This window comes from Leopardus geoffroyi, chromosome A2 (assembly GCF_018350155.1).
Source record: "Leopardus geoffroyi isolate Oge1 chromosome A2, O.geoffroyi_Oge1_pat1.0, whole genome shotgun sequence".
Lineage (NCBI taxonomy): Eukaryota > Metazoa > Chordata > Mammalia > Carnivora > Felidae > Leopardus > Leopardus geoffroyi.
Window position 1 is genome coordinate 139,830,304 of NC_059331.1, and position 15,909 is coordinate 139,846,212.

General features: G+C 37.5%; 1 protein-coding gene across 5 annotated transcripts in view; it reads left to right on the forward strand.

Annotated features, from left to right (window-relative positions):
• Window positions 1–15,909, forward strand: part of PTPRZ1 (protein tyrosine phosphatase receptor type Z1) — a 183,089-nt gene that overhangs the window by 101,057 nt on the left and 66,123 nt on the right. For all 5 annotated transcript variants that reach the window (XM_045495438.1, XM_045495439.1, XM_045495440.1 and 2 more), the window contains 2 exons: window positions 10,702–10,859; window positions 11,012–11,162. In XM_045495438.1, the coding sequence (XP_045351394.1) occupies window positions 10,702–10,859; window positions 11,012–11,162 (309 nt within the window). The remainder of the gene's footprint in view (window positions 1–10,701; window positions 10,860–11,011; window positions 11,163–15,909) is intronic.

Below are 15,909 nucleotides of genomic sequence, written 5' to 3' on the forward strand. Positions count from 1 at the left end.
TTTCTAACAGATTAAAACTAGATTTAGGTTGTATATACACAACACTATCTGTTCAGTCAAGCAGATTTTCATTTCTAACAGTCAGTCTTAAATTCAGAATGGAAGCAGTTATCTATAACTTTAATTATTACCAGAGTCCCTCCTTCCTTCAAAAGTTTCTGCATTGTAGAAAAATTAACATTCAATAATTTAATTTTTAAACAGAAATTTTTTTCTTTGAGGCTTTCTGGATATGTCTAGTCTTCATAGAGTTTAAAGCCAGAATACACTATGAAAATAATCTGGGTTGGTCATTTTATTTTATAATGTAGAGAGTGGGTTCAAAATACTAACCTCTTGCAAAGACTTCACTCTGCTTTGGATTTTCAATGCGGGCTGCATGTTTGAATCACCTGGGGAAGCTGTCTTGAAAATGTAGATGCCCTATTACTAGAGATTTAAGTTCAAGTGGGCTAGGGTGGGGCCTGCAATACTGCTATTTTTTTTAAAGCTCCCCAGATTATTCAAATAAGGGGTGAAACTACTACCAGGCCCTAGATTATGGAATTCCTCAGTTCTTGTCTTCTTAAAGAATTCAGTTGAGGGGCGCCTGGGTGGCGCAGTCGGTTAAGCGTCCGACTTCAGCCAGGTCACGATCTCACGGTCCGTGAGTTCGAGCCCCGCGTCGGGCTCTGGGCTGATGGCTCAGAGCCTGGAGCCTGTTTCCGATTCTGTGTCTCCCTCTCTCTCTGCCCCTCCCCCGTTCATGCTCTGTCTCTCTCTGTCCCAAAAATAAAATAAACGTTGAAAAAAAAAAATTAAAAAAAAAAAAAAAAAAAAAAAAAAGAATTCAGTTGAAAGACCTGATAGAGAGTTAATGTTGCAAAGGCTTTTTTTTTCTTTTAGCAAAAAGTGATAGTACACTCCAGTGACAGAGGAGCAGGCTGACCCAAGGATAGGTGGCAAAGCGCCGAGTTCCTCATTGTGTTCCTTTATCAGGAGTTATTTGTTCCCCTCCCTCCCATCTCGTCATTCTCACTCCACCCTTGGAACTGCCTTGGTTTCCTCCCCTCCAACTTTTGCTGCAAGTTTGTCCTAGTCATTTTCCCAGGAGAGCCTAAGTGCAACCCCTTGGGGGGCGGGCCCTGACCGCAATGCTAATGATATTTTAATTCGTATATGGCTTTTACGTTCATATATGGCTTTTATGATATTATAATAGCCTCAAGGTTGCTAGTGACACAGTCTTTCTTTTTGTTTTTTTAATTTTATTTTTTATTTTTTAAAATTTACATCCAAATTAGCATAGAGTGCAACCATGATTTCAGGAGTAGATTCCTTAATACCCCTTACCCATTTAGCCCATCCCCCCTCCCACAACCCCCCCATAACCCTCAGTTTGTTCTCCATATTTATGAGTCTCTTATATTTTGTCCCCCTCCCTGTTTTTATATTATTTTTGTTTTCCTTCCCTTATGTTCATCTGTTTTGTCTCTTAAAGTCCTCATATGAGTGAAGTCATAGGATTTTTTGTCTTTCTCTGACTGACTCATTTCACTTAGCATAACACTCTCCAGTTCCATCCACGTAGTTGCAAATGGCAAGATTTCGTTCTTTTTGATTGCCGAGTAATACTCCATTGTATATATATACCACACCTCCTTTTCCATTCATCCATCGATGGACATCTGGGCTCTTTCCATACTTTGGCTATTGTTGATAATGCTGCTATAAACATGGGGGGGGGGTGCATGTGTCTCTTCGAAACAGCATACCTGTATCCCGTGGATAAATGCCCAGTAGTGCAATTGCTGGGTCATAGAGTAGTTATATTTTTAGTTTTTTGAGGAACCTCCATACTGTTTTCCAGAGTGGCTGTACCAGCTTGCATTGCCACCAACAATGCAAAAGAGATCCTCTTTCTCTGCATCCTCGCGAACATCTGTTGTTGCTGAGTTGTTAATGTTAGCCATTCTGACAGGTGTGAGGTGGTATCTTATTGTGGTATTGATTTGTATTTCCCTGATGATTAGTGATGTTGAGCATTCTTTCATGTGTCAGTTGGTCATCTGGATGTCTTCTTTGGAGAAGTGTCTCTTCATGTCTTTTGCCCATTTCTTCACTGGATTATTTGTTTTTTGGGTGTTGAGTTTGATCAGTTCTTTATAGATTTTGGATACTAACCCTTTATCTGATATATTGTTTGCGAATATCTCCTCCCATTCTGTCGGTTGCCTTTTAGTTTTGCTGATTGTTTCCTTCGCTGTGCAGAAGCTTTTTATTTTGATGAGGTCCCAGTAGTTCATTTTTGCTTTTGTTTCCCTTGCCTCCGGAGACGTGTTGAATAAAAAGTTGCTGCAGCCAAGGTCAGAGAGGTTTTTGCCTGCTTTCTCCTCGAGGATTTTGATAGCTTCCTGTCTTACATTGAGGTCTTTCATCCATTTTGAGTTTATTTTTGTGGACAGTGTAAGAAAGTGGTCCAGGTTCAGTTTTTTGCATGTCGCTGTCCAGTTTTCCCAGCACCACTTGCTGAAGAGACTGTCTTTATTCCATGGGATATTCTTTCCTGCTTTGTCAAAGATGAGTTGACCGTACATTTGTGGGTCCATTTCTGGGTTCTCTATTCTGTTCCATTGATCTGAGTGTCCGTTCTTGTGCCAGTACCATACTATCTTGATGATTACAACTTTGTAGTATAGCTTGAAGGATGCTATGCTTTGGTGATGCCTCCTGCTTCGGTTTTCTTTTTCAAGATTGCTTTGGCTATTCGGGGTCTTTTCTGGTTCCATACAAATTTTAGGATTATTTGTTCTAGCTGTGTGAAGAATGCTCATGTTATTTTGATAGGGATTGCATTGAATATGTGGATTGCTTTGGGTAGTATTGACATTTCAACAATATTTGTTCTTCCTATCCAGGAGCATGGAATCTTTTTCCATTTTTTGTGTCTTCTTCAATTTCTTTCATAAACTTTCTATGGTTTTCAGTGTATAGATTTTTCACCTCTTTGGTTAGATTTATTCCTGGGTATTTTATGGGTTTTGGTGCAACTGTAAATGGGATCGATTCCTTGATTTCTCTTTCTGTCACTTCATTGTTGGTGTATAGGAATGCAACCGATTTCTGTGTGTTGATTTTATATCCCGCAACTTTGCTGAAATCATGAATCAATTATAGCAGTTTTTGGTGGAATCTTTTGGGTTTTCCATATAGAGAGTATCATGTCATCTGCGAAGAGTGAAAATTTGACCTCCTCCTGGCTGATTTGGATGCCTTTTATTTCTTTGTGTTGTCTGAGTGCAGAGGCTAAGACTTCTAATACTATGTTGAATAATAGTGGTGAGAGTGGACATCTCTGTCTTGTTCCTGACCTTAGGGGGAAAGCTGTCAGTTTTTCCCCATTGAGGATATTAGCGTTGGGTCGTTCATATATGGCTTTTATGATCTCGAGGTATGCTCCTTCTGTCCCTACTTTCTTGAGGGTTTTTATCAAGAAAGGATGCTGTATTTTGTCAAATGCTTTCTCTGCATCTATTGAGAGGATCATATGGTTCTTGTCCTTTCTTTTACTGATGTGATGAATCATGTTAACTGTTTTGCAGATATTGAACCAGCCCTGCATCCTAGGTATAAATCCCACTTGGTAGTGGTGAATAATTTTTTTTAATGTATTGTTGGATCCAGTTGGCTAATATCTTGTTAAGGATTTTTGCATCCATGTTCATCAGGGAATTTGGTCTATAATTCTCCTTTTTAGTGGGATCTCTGTCTGGTTTTGGAATCAAGGTAATGCTGGCTTCATAGAAAGAGTTTGGAAATTTTCCTTCCATTTCTATTTTTTGGAACAATTTCAAGAGAATAGGTGCTAACTCTTCCTTAAATGTTTGGTAGAATTCCCCTGGAAAGCCATATGTCCCTGGACTCCTGTTTTTTGGGAGATTTTTGATTACTAATTCGATTTCCTTACTGGTTATGGGTCTGTTCAAATTTTCTCTTTCTTCCTATTTCAGTTTTGGTAGTGTATGTGTTTCCAGGAATTTGTCCATTTCTTTCAGATTGCCCATTTTATTGGCATATAATTGCTCATAATATTCTCTTATTATTGTTTGTATTTCTGCTGTGTTGGTTGTGATCTCTCCTCTTTCATTCTTGATTTTATTTATTTGGGTTCTTTCCTTTTTCTGTTTGATCAAGCTGGTTAGTGGTTTATCAATTTTGTTAGTTATTTCAAAGAACCAGCTTCCGGTTTCATTGATCTGTTCTACTGTTTTTTTGGTTTCCATAGCATTAATTTCTGTGCTAATCTTTGTTATTTTCTTTCTTCTGCTGGTTTGGGGTTTTATTTGCTGTTCTTTTTACAGCTTCTTAAGGTGGAAGGTTAGGTTGTGTATGTGAGATCTTTCTTCCTTCTTCAGGAAGGCCTGGATGCTATATACTTTCCTCTTATGACTGCCTTTGCTGCATCCCAGAGGTTTTTGGCTGTGGTGTTATCATTTTCATTGACTTCCATATACTTTTTAATTTCCTCTTTAACTTCTTTGTTAGCCCATTCATTCTTTAGAAAGATGTTCTTCGGTCTCCAAGTATTTGTTACCTTTCCAAATTTTTTTCTTGTAGTTGATTTTGAGTTTCATAGTGTTGTCGTCTGCAAATATGCATGGTATGATCTCGATCTTTTTGTGTCCCAGTATGTGGTCTATTCTGGAGAATGTTCCGTGTGCACTGGAGAAGAATGTATATTCTGCTGCTTTAGGATGAAATGTTATGAATATATCTGTCAAGTACATCTGGTCCAGTGTGTCATTCAAAGCCATTGTTTCCTTGTTGGTTTTTTGATTAGATGATCTGTCCATTGCTGTGAGTGGGGTGTTGAAGTCTCCTACTATTATGGTATTACTATTGATGAGTTTATGTTTGTGAGTAATTGATTTTATATATTTAGTGCTCTCTCATTTGGCACGTAAATGTTTGCAATTGTTAGGTCTTCTTGGTGGATAGACCCCTTGATTATGATATAATGCCTTTCTGCATCTCTTGATACAGTCTTTATTTTAAAGTCTAGATTGTCTGATATAAATATGGCTACTCCGACTTTCTTTTGTTGACTATTAGCATGATAGATGGTTCTCCATCCCCTTATTTTCAGTCTGAAGGTGTCTTTAGGTCTAAAGTGGGTCTCTTGTAAACAGCATATAGATGGATCTTGTTTTCTTATCCATTCTGTTACCCTATGTCTTTTGATTGGAGCATTGAGTCCACTGACGTTTGGAGTGAGTACTGAAAGATATGAATTTATTGCCATTATGATGCTTGTAGAGTTGGAGTTTCTGGTGGTGTTCTCTGGTCCTTTCTAATCTTTTGTTGCTTTTGGTATATCTATCTATCTATAGATAGATAGATAGATAGATAGATAGATAGATAGATATACACATTATTTTTTTTCATCTTTTCTCCCTCAGAGAGTGCCCCTTAACATTTCTTGCAGGGCTGGTTTAGTGGTCACAAACTCCTTTAATTTTTGTTTGTCTGGGAAACTTTTTATCTCTCCTTCTATTTTGAAGACAGCTTTGCTGGATAAAGAATTCTTGGCTGCATATTTTTCTGATTCAGCACACTGGATATATCCTGCCACTCCTTTCTGGCCTGGCAAGTTTTTGTGGATAGGTCTGCTGCAAGCCTGATATGTCTACTCTTGTAGGTTAGTGACTTTTTTTCCCTTGCTGCTTTCATGATTCTCTCGTTGCTTGCGTATTTTGTGAATTTGACTATGATATGCCTTGTTGATGGTCAGTTTTTGTTGAATCTAATGGGGATCCTCTGTGCTTCCTGTATTTTGATGTCTGTGTCTTTCCCCAGGTTAGGAAAGTTTTCCACTATGATTTGCTCACATAACCCTCCTACCCCCATTTCTCTTCCTTCCTCTTCTGGGACCCCTATGATTCTGATGTTGTTTCCTTTTAATGAGTCACTGATTTCTCTAATTCTTAGACTGTGCTCTTTTGCCTTAATCTCCCTCTTTTTCTGCTTCATTATTCTCCATAAGTTTGTCCTCTATGTTACTGATTCTCTGTTCTGCCTCATCCATCCTTGCCGCCACGGCATCCATCCATGATTGCAGCTCAGTGATAGCATTTTTTTTTCATCCTGACTAGTTTTTACTTCTTTTATCTCCGCAGAAAGGGATTCTAATCTATTTTCGACTGCCTCTAGTATTCTTTTTATCGTGATTCTAAATTCTGGTTCAGACATCTTGCTTGTATCTGTGTTGGTTAAATCCCTGGCTGTTGTTTCTTCATGCTGTTTCTTTGGAGGTGAATTCCTTCATTTTGTCATTTTGAAGGGAGAAAAGGAATTAATGAGGTAGAAAAATTAAAATGTAAAGAATTAAAATTTAAAAAAATATCAAAATTTAAAAATTGAAAACACACACACAAAAAAAATGAATAAATGATGCTAGATCCTGAGTGTGTTTTGGTCTGGATGTTGAAAGTGGTTTGATAGATTAGAGAAAAAAGGTTGGGGGGGGGGAGGGGGGAAGGAAATCTTTTGAGAATCTGAAAAATTGAATACACTGAAGTAGACTAAAATGAAATGATGGGAGTAAAATACAATTTGAAAAAATTTACGTGAAACTGAAGAATATAGTAGAAAAAAATTAAAAAGCTTTAAATAAAAGTTAAAAATAAAAATGAATTTTTTCTCTTTCTGTATTAAAGAAGAAAAGAGAACAAGAGAAAAAAGAAAAAAAAAGAAATCATTTGAAAATTTGAAAAAGTGAATCCACTGTAGTAGACTAAAATAAAATGATGGGAATAAAATAGAATTTGGAAAAGTTTACATAGAAGTAAAAAATATAGTAAAAATAAAAATTAAAGAAAAACATTTTTAATAGAAATTGAAAAGAAAAATGAAGTTTTTCTCTCTCTGTATTCAAGAGCAAGAAAAGAAACTAAAAAGAGAAAAAAGGAAAGAAAAAAAAGGAAATCATTTGAAAATTTGAAAAAATTAACACACTGAAGTAGACTAAAATAAAATGATGCAAGTAAAATTGAATTTGAAAAGTTACACAAAAGTAAAAAATATAGAAATAAAAATTAAAAATATTTTTAATAAAAATTAAAAATAAAAATGAATTTTTTCTGTCTGTATTCAAGAAAAAGAAAAGAAGTGAAAAAGAGAAAAAAAAGAAAGAAAATTGAATACATGGACCTGCTAACAGATTGAAATAGGACTGAAATTACTTTGTTTTCCCCTAGAAGTCAGACTATGAAGTGCTTTCTAGTCTATAAACTAAGCAGGGGGTGAGACTTTTGTTCTTGAAGAGCGAGGTTGGCCCAGTTGGGCGGGGCTTTGTGTAACGGCTCCATTTTCCACTAGATGCTGCTGCTAGCCTACTGGGGTGTTGTGTTGTGGTGCTCGTAGGTGCATATGTGCATGTGCGGGAGCGGTGAAGATGGCGTCACCCAGCTACCCAGTCTCTAGTTTTGGAACTCTGTTCTCCTGGATCATCAATTGCTCACCCGTCCTCTGTCTTCAGCTTTTGTCCACTCCCCGCTTTTTCATTGTCTGTGGCCAAGCACCAGGAAGTACCTCTCTCTTGAGTTTTGTCTCAGATGCGGCTGTTTTCCACAGCCCCTTACTTCTGAAGGACTGTGGCTTTGACCCTTTCTGCCCTTCTGCGGGGGGGGGGGAGGGGGGTCTCACTGAGCAATGGCCGAATGCCAGCCACACCCAGGAAAGTTCGCATTACTGTGCTGCTGCCGAAGCCCAGAGACTGCAGCCAGGTGCCAGCCCGCCCCAGAAAAAGTTTGAGAGATAGTGTAGCAGCAGCATTTCAGGAATTATGGAAAATCACAACACACATCTGACACCAGGCTTCACCCTTAAGGACCTTGTTCCAGCACCAGCGAATGTGACCGTTCTCTGGGGTCTGCTGGGACCAGGTGGCCTCAACAGTCTCTACCAAATGTTCTTCCAGCAGTGGAATCGCTTTTCCCTGTGTGGCCCAAGAACCTCCCGGACCCCACTCCACTCCTGGGGATTTGCCCTTCCCAGCAGAGCATCTCCAGGTATCAAGCTGCAGAGCTGCAGACTCTGTGCTCCCCTTGTTTACAGTCTTAATGGAATTTAAACCCTCTCCTTTCTCCTTTCTCCCTTTTTAGTTTAGTCCCTGTAGCTATTTCCACTTTTCCACTTTCTCTCCAGCTGCCTTTGGGGAGAGGTGCTTTTCCAGTATTCTCCCCCCATCTCCATCCTCTCTCCGCCTGCAAAAGCGGTTCCCTGCCCGCTGCAGCTTCTCTCTCCCCAAGTTCACCTCTCTGTGCCACATACCTGTTGAGTTCTGTGGTTCAGGTTGTGCAGATTGTTGTGTTAATCCTCAGATCAGTTTTCTAGGTGTGCAGGATGGTTTAGTGTTGGTCTGGCTATATTTCATGGGCGCGAGACACACAAAAAGCTTCCATGCTGTTCTGCCATCTTGGTTTCTCGGGCTTGTCATGACACAGTCTTTCTTAAGTGCACATGTTCCAAAGTTAAGGCAGTCCCTGTAGCCCATATCTCCTGCTTATGGGTCTGTGGTGTACCACACAAGGGCTTGGTCTGAGGGAGATGGGGTGGACTCTGGGTGGAGACATGTGGTTTCTGGCAATTTCCCATCGTCACCCTCCTACTTCCCCTTCCTGTCATGTCTGTCTAACTACCTTGTCTGACAAAACTACCGCTCTACACTGTGCTATCTCACTAAGAATAGATTAAATAGGTCTCGGGGGCTACTTCTTAATGACATAAGTCTACTAGAAAGAACAGAAGACATGCATGCATTGAGCTAGATAGTTAGGATGGGTAAATGAGTTAGACACAGATCTTGCTGATAAGCAGATTGCTGCCTGTATGAGTGAGGGCAGGTACACTAAAGGCTAAATGGCTGTTAATAAGTGCTGTTGGAAAGGTCCAAAAGCAAAAATGGGATCATTCATGGAGACAGATATAATTGGATTGTTTGAGAGTTGTAAGGCCAGATATGCCTCTTAGGAAAACTCTACTAAATTTTTAAAGGAATTCTCTATTCTGGATAAAAGGTATAATACACACACACACACACACACACACACACACACACAACATATATGTAAAATATACTTTCCACCCTTTGTTCTTAACCATCTATTCCCTTAATAGTGACTATTGATAAATAGGTAAATATTGATAAATAGATCTTAATTATCATGTACTAAAATTTATCATTTTTCCCTTTATAATTAACAATTTTTGTGTGCCATTTCAGAAATCTCAGCCTACCTTAAGGTTATAAAGTGAATTTTCTGTTTTCCTCTAAAAGTTTTACTCTCCTGTTCACATTTAGATCCACTAAATCTAGATCTACTAGATCTATTTAGAACTCATGTGCTTAAGATGTGAAGTAGGGAATCATGATTCACTTTTTTCCGTTAAGGATATCCAAGTGATACAGCACTCTTTACTGCAAAGGCAGTCCATTCCAACTACATAGTAATTTTTCCTGTCCTAAAGAAAAAAAGTGACATACATAAAGTGACTATATATGTATGGATCTGAGTTCTCTTTTCTCTTTCACTGTTCCCTTTGCCTGTCTTTGCATGCATATTTCACTATCATGACTTCTATAGTTTTATATAATCGGTTTTCCTACCTGGTAATCAAAGTCGTACAGTAGCTGTTATTGTTCAAGATTGTTTTAACTTTTCATTTCCATTTAAGTTTTTAAATCAGCATGTCAGTAAACACATGCTGTATAAAACACATGTGTATAAAAGCCTCTGGGATTTTGATAAGATTTTTTGACTCCATAAATCAATTTGGGGGCAGTCAACACCTGCACAATACTAACTCTTCCAACCCATGAACTTGGTATTTCCCATAATTTTAATTTCCCATAATTTTAATTTTTATCTAATTCTCTCAAGAAAGTTTTATAATTTTTAATATAGATGTTGTTCACATCATTTGTTAGATTTATCTGTATTTGATATTGTGTTGTTATTATGAGTTATATTGTTTTAAATTGCATTTTCTATTGTTTCGTACTGGTACATAGCAATATAATTAATTTTTGTGTATGGGTCTTATGTGCAGTGACTTTACTAAATGCATTGACTAATTCTGATAGTTTGTAAATTCAATATCATACATGTACAATCATGCATTTGCAAAATATGATGGTATCATTTCTTCAAATCCAATCTTTATGACTTTTTTCTTTATTGCACTGGCCCAGTCCTCCAATTCAATGTTAATCAGAAATGGTGATAGCAGGATGTTTTTGTCTCATTCTTTATCTCTAGGGGAAAGCTTTCCCAATCGGTCATCCTTAAATACAATGTTTGTTATAGGCTTTGGAAGATAATCTTCGCCAGAATAAGGTTTTGTTGTTTTTCGCAAACTGGTATTAAGTCTTCTCAAGTGATTTTACTGTATCTGTTAAGATGGTTATATGATTTCTGAATATCTTTTATATGTAAAATAATCTCTCCAGGATCTTACTAGTATAACCTATGTAGTTGTGTATGTAAGGAAATTCAGAATATGTTGGTTTTATCACCACTTTTGAAATATACCTAAAATATTCTTAAAATTTCATTTCTGATTAAATTTGTAACAAACCATATGTCTCTGTTTCATAGAAGCTTTGAACCGCTGAGTTCCAGTGTTGAGATCCCAACTGAGATATATGTTGTTACTTTGTAGGGAAACAGTCTGCATTAGATCCCTTCATATTGCTGAACCTTCTGCCAAACTCAACTGACAAATATTACACTTACAATGGCTCATTGACATCTCCTCCCTGCACAGACACTGTTGACTGGATTATTTTTAAAGATACAGTTAGCATCTCTGAAAGCCAGGTAATCTTGGAAATTCAAACAAATGCAATCATTCAAAGCAATTTAAAAATAATTAGTTTCTAAGCCTTACTACTGAATATCTATTTTAAAGCATTTACAGACACCTTTGAATCAGATATGTTACATTATATGTTAAATGATCTTTTCCCCAGTTGGCTGTTTTTTGTGAAGTTCTTACAATGCAACAGTCTGGCTATGTCATGCTGATGGACTACTTACAAAATAATTTTCGAGAACAACAATACAAATTCTCTAGGCAGGTGTTTTCCTCATACACTGGAAAGGAAGAGATTCATGAAACAGGTATGTATTGAAATACAATTTTTCTACTACTTTTACAGATTTTATGTTGTAGGCGGTAATTGTGGAATAATGGAAAATATACAAGACTTAGATATTTAGAAATATTTGATTATTAGCTTTGTCACTTTAGATAAGCTGTTTAACTTCTCTGAATCTCAATTACCACATTTATAAAATAGCATTTAAAAATAGCTGTTCCTCCCCACATGAATAACCCCATTTTGCAGATGAGAAACACTGAGATTCAATAACGAAAGTGATTTTTTTAAAACGCATGGTAATAGATAGCAAAGCCACATACACACTTCCAAATTCACTTCATGGTGTTTGCCTGTGCTAAGAGCTCTAGGAAATGAATGATTAAGAAGCCGTGGTGTGCAGAGTTTGAGGAGATCACTTCTAGTTGGGGTAGTCAAGAGCCTCTGCGAGGGAATGACATTTGAGTGGAGTCTTGGTGCGTGATTTGGGTTTTAAGGTGCTCACGTTTGTGTTGGCAGCTCCAAGGCAAGAGAATAGCATGAAGTAGGGATTGAAAGCAAATGCACTGAATTATTAATGAATACAAAGGGAGTTTTTCCCCCCGGTTTCCTTCTTTGGGAGAAAAGAAGTTTGTCGACCCAAGCAATGGAGAGGACTCCAGGGGGAAAGTCTCCAGAGTGCCCTTTGTGTCTTTTGAAGTTGACAAAACAGGCAGAAGCCTTTGAAAATGTCCAGAGGACATAATCAGATGCATCTACTGACTTTTCCTTTTCAGTTTATACTGATCGTGTACTGGTTAATGAAAGAAATAGGTGACGTGGCCTTTGCTTTGGGGACTTAAAACATTTCCAAGTACACAGCCATCTTTGATTTCAGCTGTACAATGAATTTTTGGCCATCTAAAGTATTAATCTAGTAATCATCTTCTTTTGAAGATTAGTATTAAAAAAGCATGTTTTTTAAAAACATTACATGTTTTAATGTACCGTTTGTGAGAATTACTTATCCTTTAACAACAACAACAAAATAGAGCCCAAGACAACAGTGATGAATAGCTACATTTAACGTGACAATGAGTTTCTAGTTAAATTGCCCCCAAAGGAAGAAATCTCATTACATTTCTACCAGCAATACTAAATACTATAACATTCTGTCTGGTAAATAATAGACAATTGATTAGGAAAAAAAAAACTAGATTCAACCATCTCCTTTTAGAAAATATAATGTACCACAAAACAAATTAAATAAATATGATTTTTTTGTTATGTACTTTTGTCAGTTGTATTTTATTAAAACTCTTCAGTCGCTCTCCATTGCTTTTAGAATAAAATTGAAACCATTCATCATTACATGGTAGGTCCCGTTTAGCACTTATGAGTCTTAGCGTTTACTCCCTGCCACTAGCTTCCTTCTCTCATACTGAACTCTTGGGCATCCCCTGAAGAAGGAAGGCCACGTTCTCCTAGGTTACATCCCCTGAAGAAGCAAGACCACATTCTCCGAGGTTACATCCCCTGAAGAAGCAAGACCATGTTCTCCTAGGTTACATCCCCTGAAGAAAGGAAGACCACGTTCTCCGAGGTTACATCCCCTGAAGAAGGAAGGCTACGTTCTCCAAGGTCATATCCCCTGAAGAAAGGAAGGCCACATTCTCCGAGGTTACATCCCCTAAAGAAGCAAGACCACGTTCTCCGAGGTTACATCCCCTGAAGAAAGGAAGTTCTCCGAGGTTACATTTTACATGCTGTTTCCTTGCCGTGGCATGTTCCTCCCTGCTGTTTCACTTGTTTCTCTCCTCCTCATTCTTCAAGACTCAAGCAGACTTTGCATCCACGGGGGAACCATCCCTGCCTCTATCTCCATCCTCATCAAGTCTGCCTGTGGCCCTGGCATAGGACTGTGCACTCGTGAAGGTGCCATAGTCATAAAGTACAAATCAACGACGCTCATCTGGAGGTGTGTCATTTGCCCAAGTGCTCCTGTGTTCTGCGCATCCAAAGTACACAGTAGTTGCCACAGTATGACCATTGTCTGTTTACTTATTCATCTCCCCCATTGGACTCTGAGCCCGTGAAAGAAGTAACTAGTCTTTACCTCCATTGCTGGGCTAAAGTAAAGTTCTCATTCACCAAATACCGAATGATGGAAAGAATCCGTTTTCATATAATAAAAACAGAGTGGTTGTGCTTGATGGGTGCCTTTTGCCCTGTTTAAGTATAAACCAAATGTAGTTCCAATTCAGTGTCAGATATTTTTCATTTCACAGTTAAGTGATGAAGGCTAAAACAGGCTATTTGTTTTGAATAACAAAAACAGTAATAACTACCATGTATTGTGTGGACCAGTGTGTTCAACCAGGCATTGAACCATATGGATTTGATTTCAGCCACCCAACACCATCATGAAGTTGGCCTTTTTTTTTCTCTCATTTTACAGTTTGGGAAGCTGATGTCAAGTGGCTTGCCCAAGTTCACAGGACCATAAAGGGCTGGAGTCAGTATTTGAACACATCTCATTCTAAAGCCTTCCAGTTTGTTCTGCTGTGCTTTATAAGGGAACATAATTTCTGCATACATAATTTATGATGAAATTTTATAATAAAAACTGATTCTTAATGACATGAAACTTTTTTAAAAATAACATTGGGTTGGGGTGTCAGGGTAGCTCAAGTGGTCGAGCACCTGACTGTTGATTTTGGCTCAGGTCATGATCCCAGTGTCATGGAATCAAGCCCCACATCAGGCTCAAGCTGGGTGTGGAGCCTGCTTAAGATTCTCTCTCTCCCTTTGTCTCTCTGCCTCTCTCTCTCTCTCAAATTAAAAATTAAAAATTAATAAAAATTTAAAAAATTAAAATGTTAAAAAAATAGCATTGGCTTTTTTCAAAAACTGGAGTGATCAAATTCTTAATTTTTCCATCATGAATGTTTTGCATTCAGTAAACACTATCATCTGCCATGTGCATATTCCTGTGATGGTTTTCTTCTTTTTTTAAGTTTATTTATGTATTTAAAGGTGGGGGGGCAAGCAGAGAGAGAGAGAGAGAGAGAGAGAGAGAGAGAGAGAATCCCAAGTAGGGTCCGCTTAGCTTGATCTCATGACTACAAGATCACGACCTAGGCTGATATCAAGAGTCAGATTCTTGATGGACTGAGCCACCCAGGTGCCCTGGTTTTCTTCTTAGTACACACACTATCCCCCTTCAACTTTCTGAATTTGAAAATAAAAATTGAGGATTCCATTTATATCCAGGATTTAATCTTTATTAAATTTAATCTGGAGATTTTTTATTTTTTAATAAAAGTTCAATATTACATGAACATTATTAAAAAGGCAGAAAACACAGATAAGCACACAGGAAAAAAATAAATTTCCATATAATGTCACAGTCCAGGGATAACCACTATAGGGCTTTGGTGAATATCTCTCCAGGCTTTTGGCTTAAATTAAATATATATTATTATATCTCACAAAAGGGGGACTATACTACATATATGTTTGTTGATTTTATTTTACTCAGTGGTACAAATATATCATTAATGCACCATTCTTAATTTTGTGTAGTATTCCATTGTATACTTATAACAACTTACTAAACCTGTTCTTCAATTTCGGACACTCAGTTTATATTTATATATTTTGATGCTATAAATATCTAGCATCCTCCTTTTGACCAAGACAGAAGTAAAGGGTGGCATGAAGTTGTCAGTTTTCAGTAAACACGTTGTAGAAAAGTATATTTTGCACAAAACATTGCAAACAATTGCAAAAATCACATAAGGTCTGTATATCTATGTAAACTCCTTGAGGGTAGAGATCAAGCGTGATTCATTTTTGCATTCATAGCAGGAACTCAATAAATGTTTGTGAATGAACGCATAGTTTACCAGAACTTCAGTCCTTTAGTTTTGCATTTTTATGTAGAGTTGCCATTTATTAGAGGCATTTCTTTTTGGCATCATGGAATGGACACTGACTCTTCTAAGAATCACAGAATTTAATAGAACCTTGAAGGAGTTAGTAAAAACTGTCTTTTAGATAAGGAGGAATATGTGTGAATAACTGTATGAACCCAGCAAAAGTATAATGTAGGTGAAGTTCAACTTTATCCCATGCTTTCCAGACACCAGATGCTTTCTTGCTGCCTTCTTATCCCACTAGCAGGACTCTCCCACTAAGAAGCAGGGGCGTTCTGGAGTACAGTGGGGAAAATCTTGGGCTTTAAAGTCCATAGACTTTTGGTATTAAACCTCAGTGCCAGTACATATTAGTTATATGAAAATGGTCAAGTTACTTCACCTATAACATGAGTTAGAAGGGCCACCTTGTTGTGAGGTTTAAATGGGCTAATGTTTGCAAAGAAATACAGTCTCTTGAACTTAATGTGTCCCAGACTGAAAGCTACTACTATTGTAATGTGTGTGTATGCACACTCTTGTGTGTATGTGCACATACATATGAGGACAAACTATCACAAGTATGGGGTGCTATTCAAGTTTCCCATGTTTAAGACTTTTGTTGAATAAAATCATAAATACACTTCAGATCTCATTTGCTAGCCTTGCAATATATTCAGTGCAAAGTTTCTTTAATAATACAGTATAAAATGCTTTTCAAGGTAGGTTTGCATGAAAGGAGTGTCCTTATAGCTTAATATTGCATTTGAGCTATGAGAAATTTTCTGTAATTTCCTGGAAAATGTGATGAATTAAACATCACTAGACTCATCTTCTTGAAGGTCAGTAGTTTTAAATAGCATTCATTAAGGG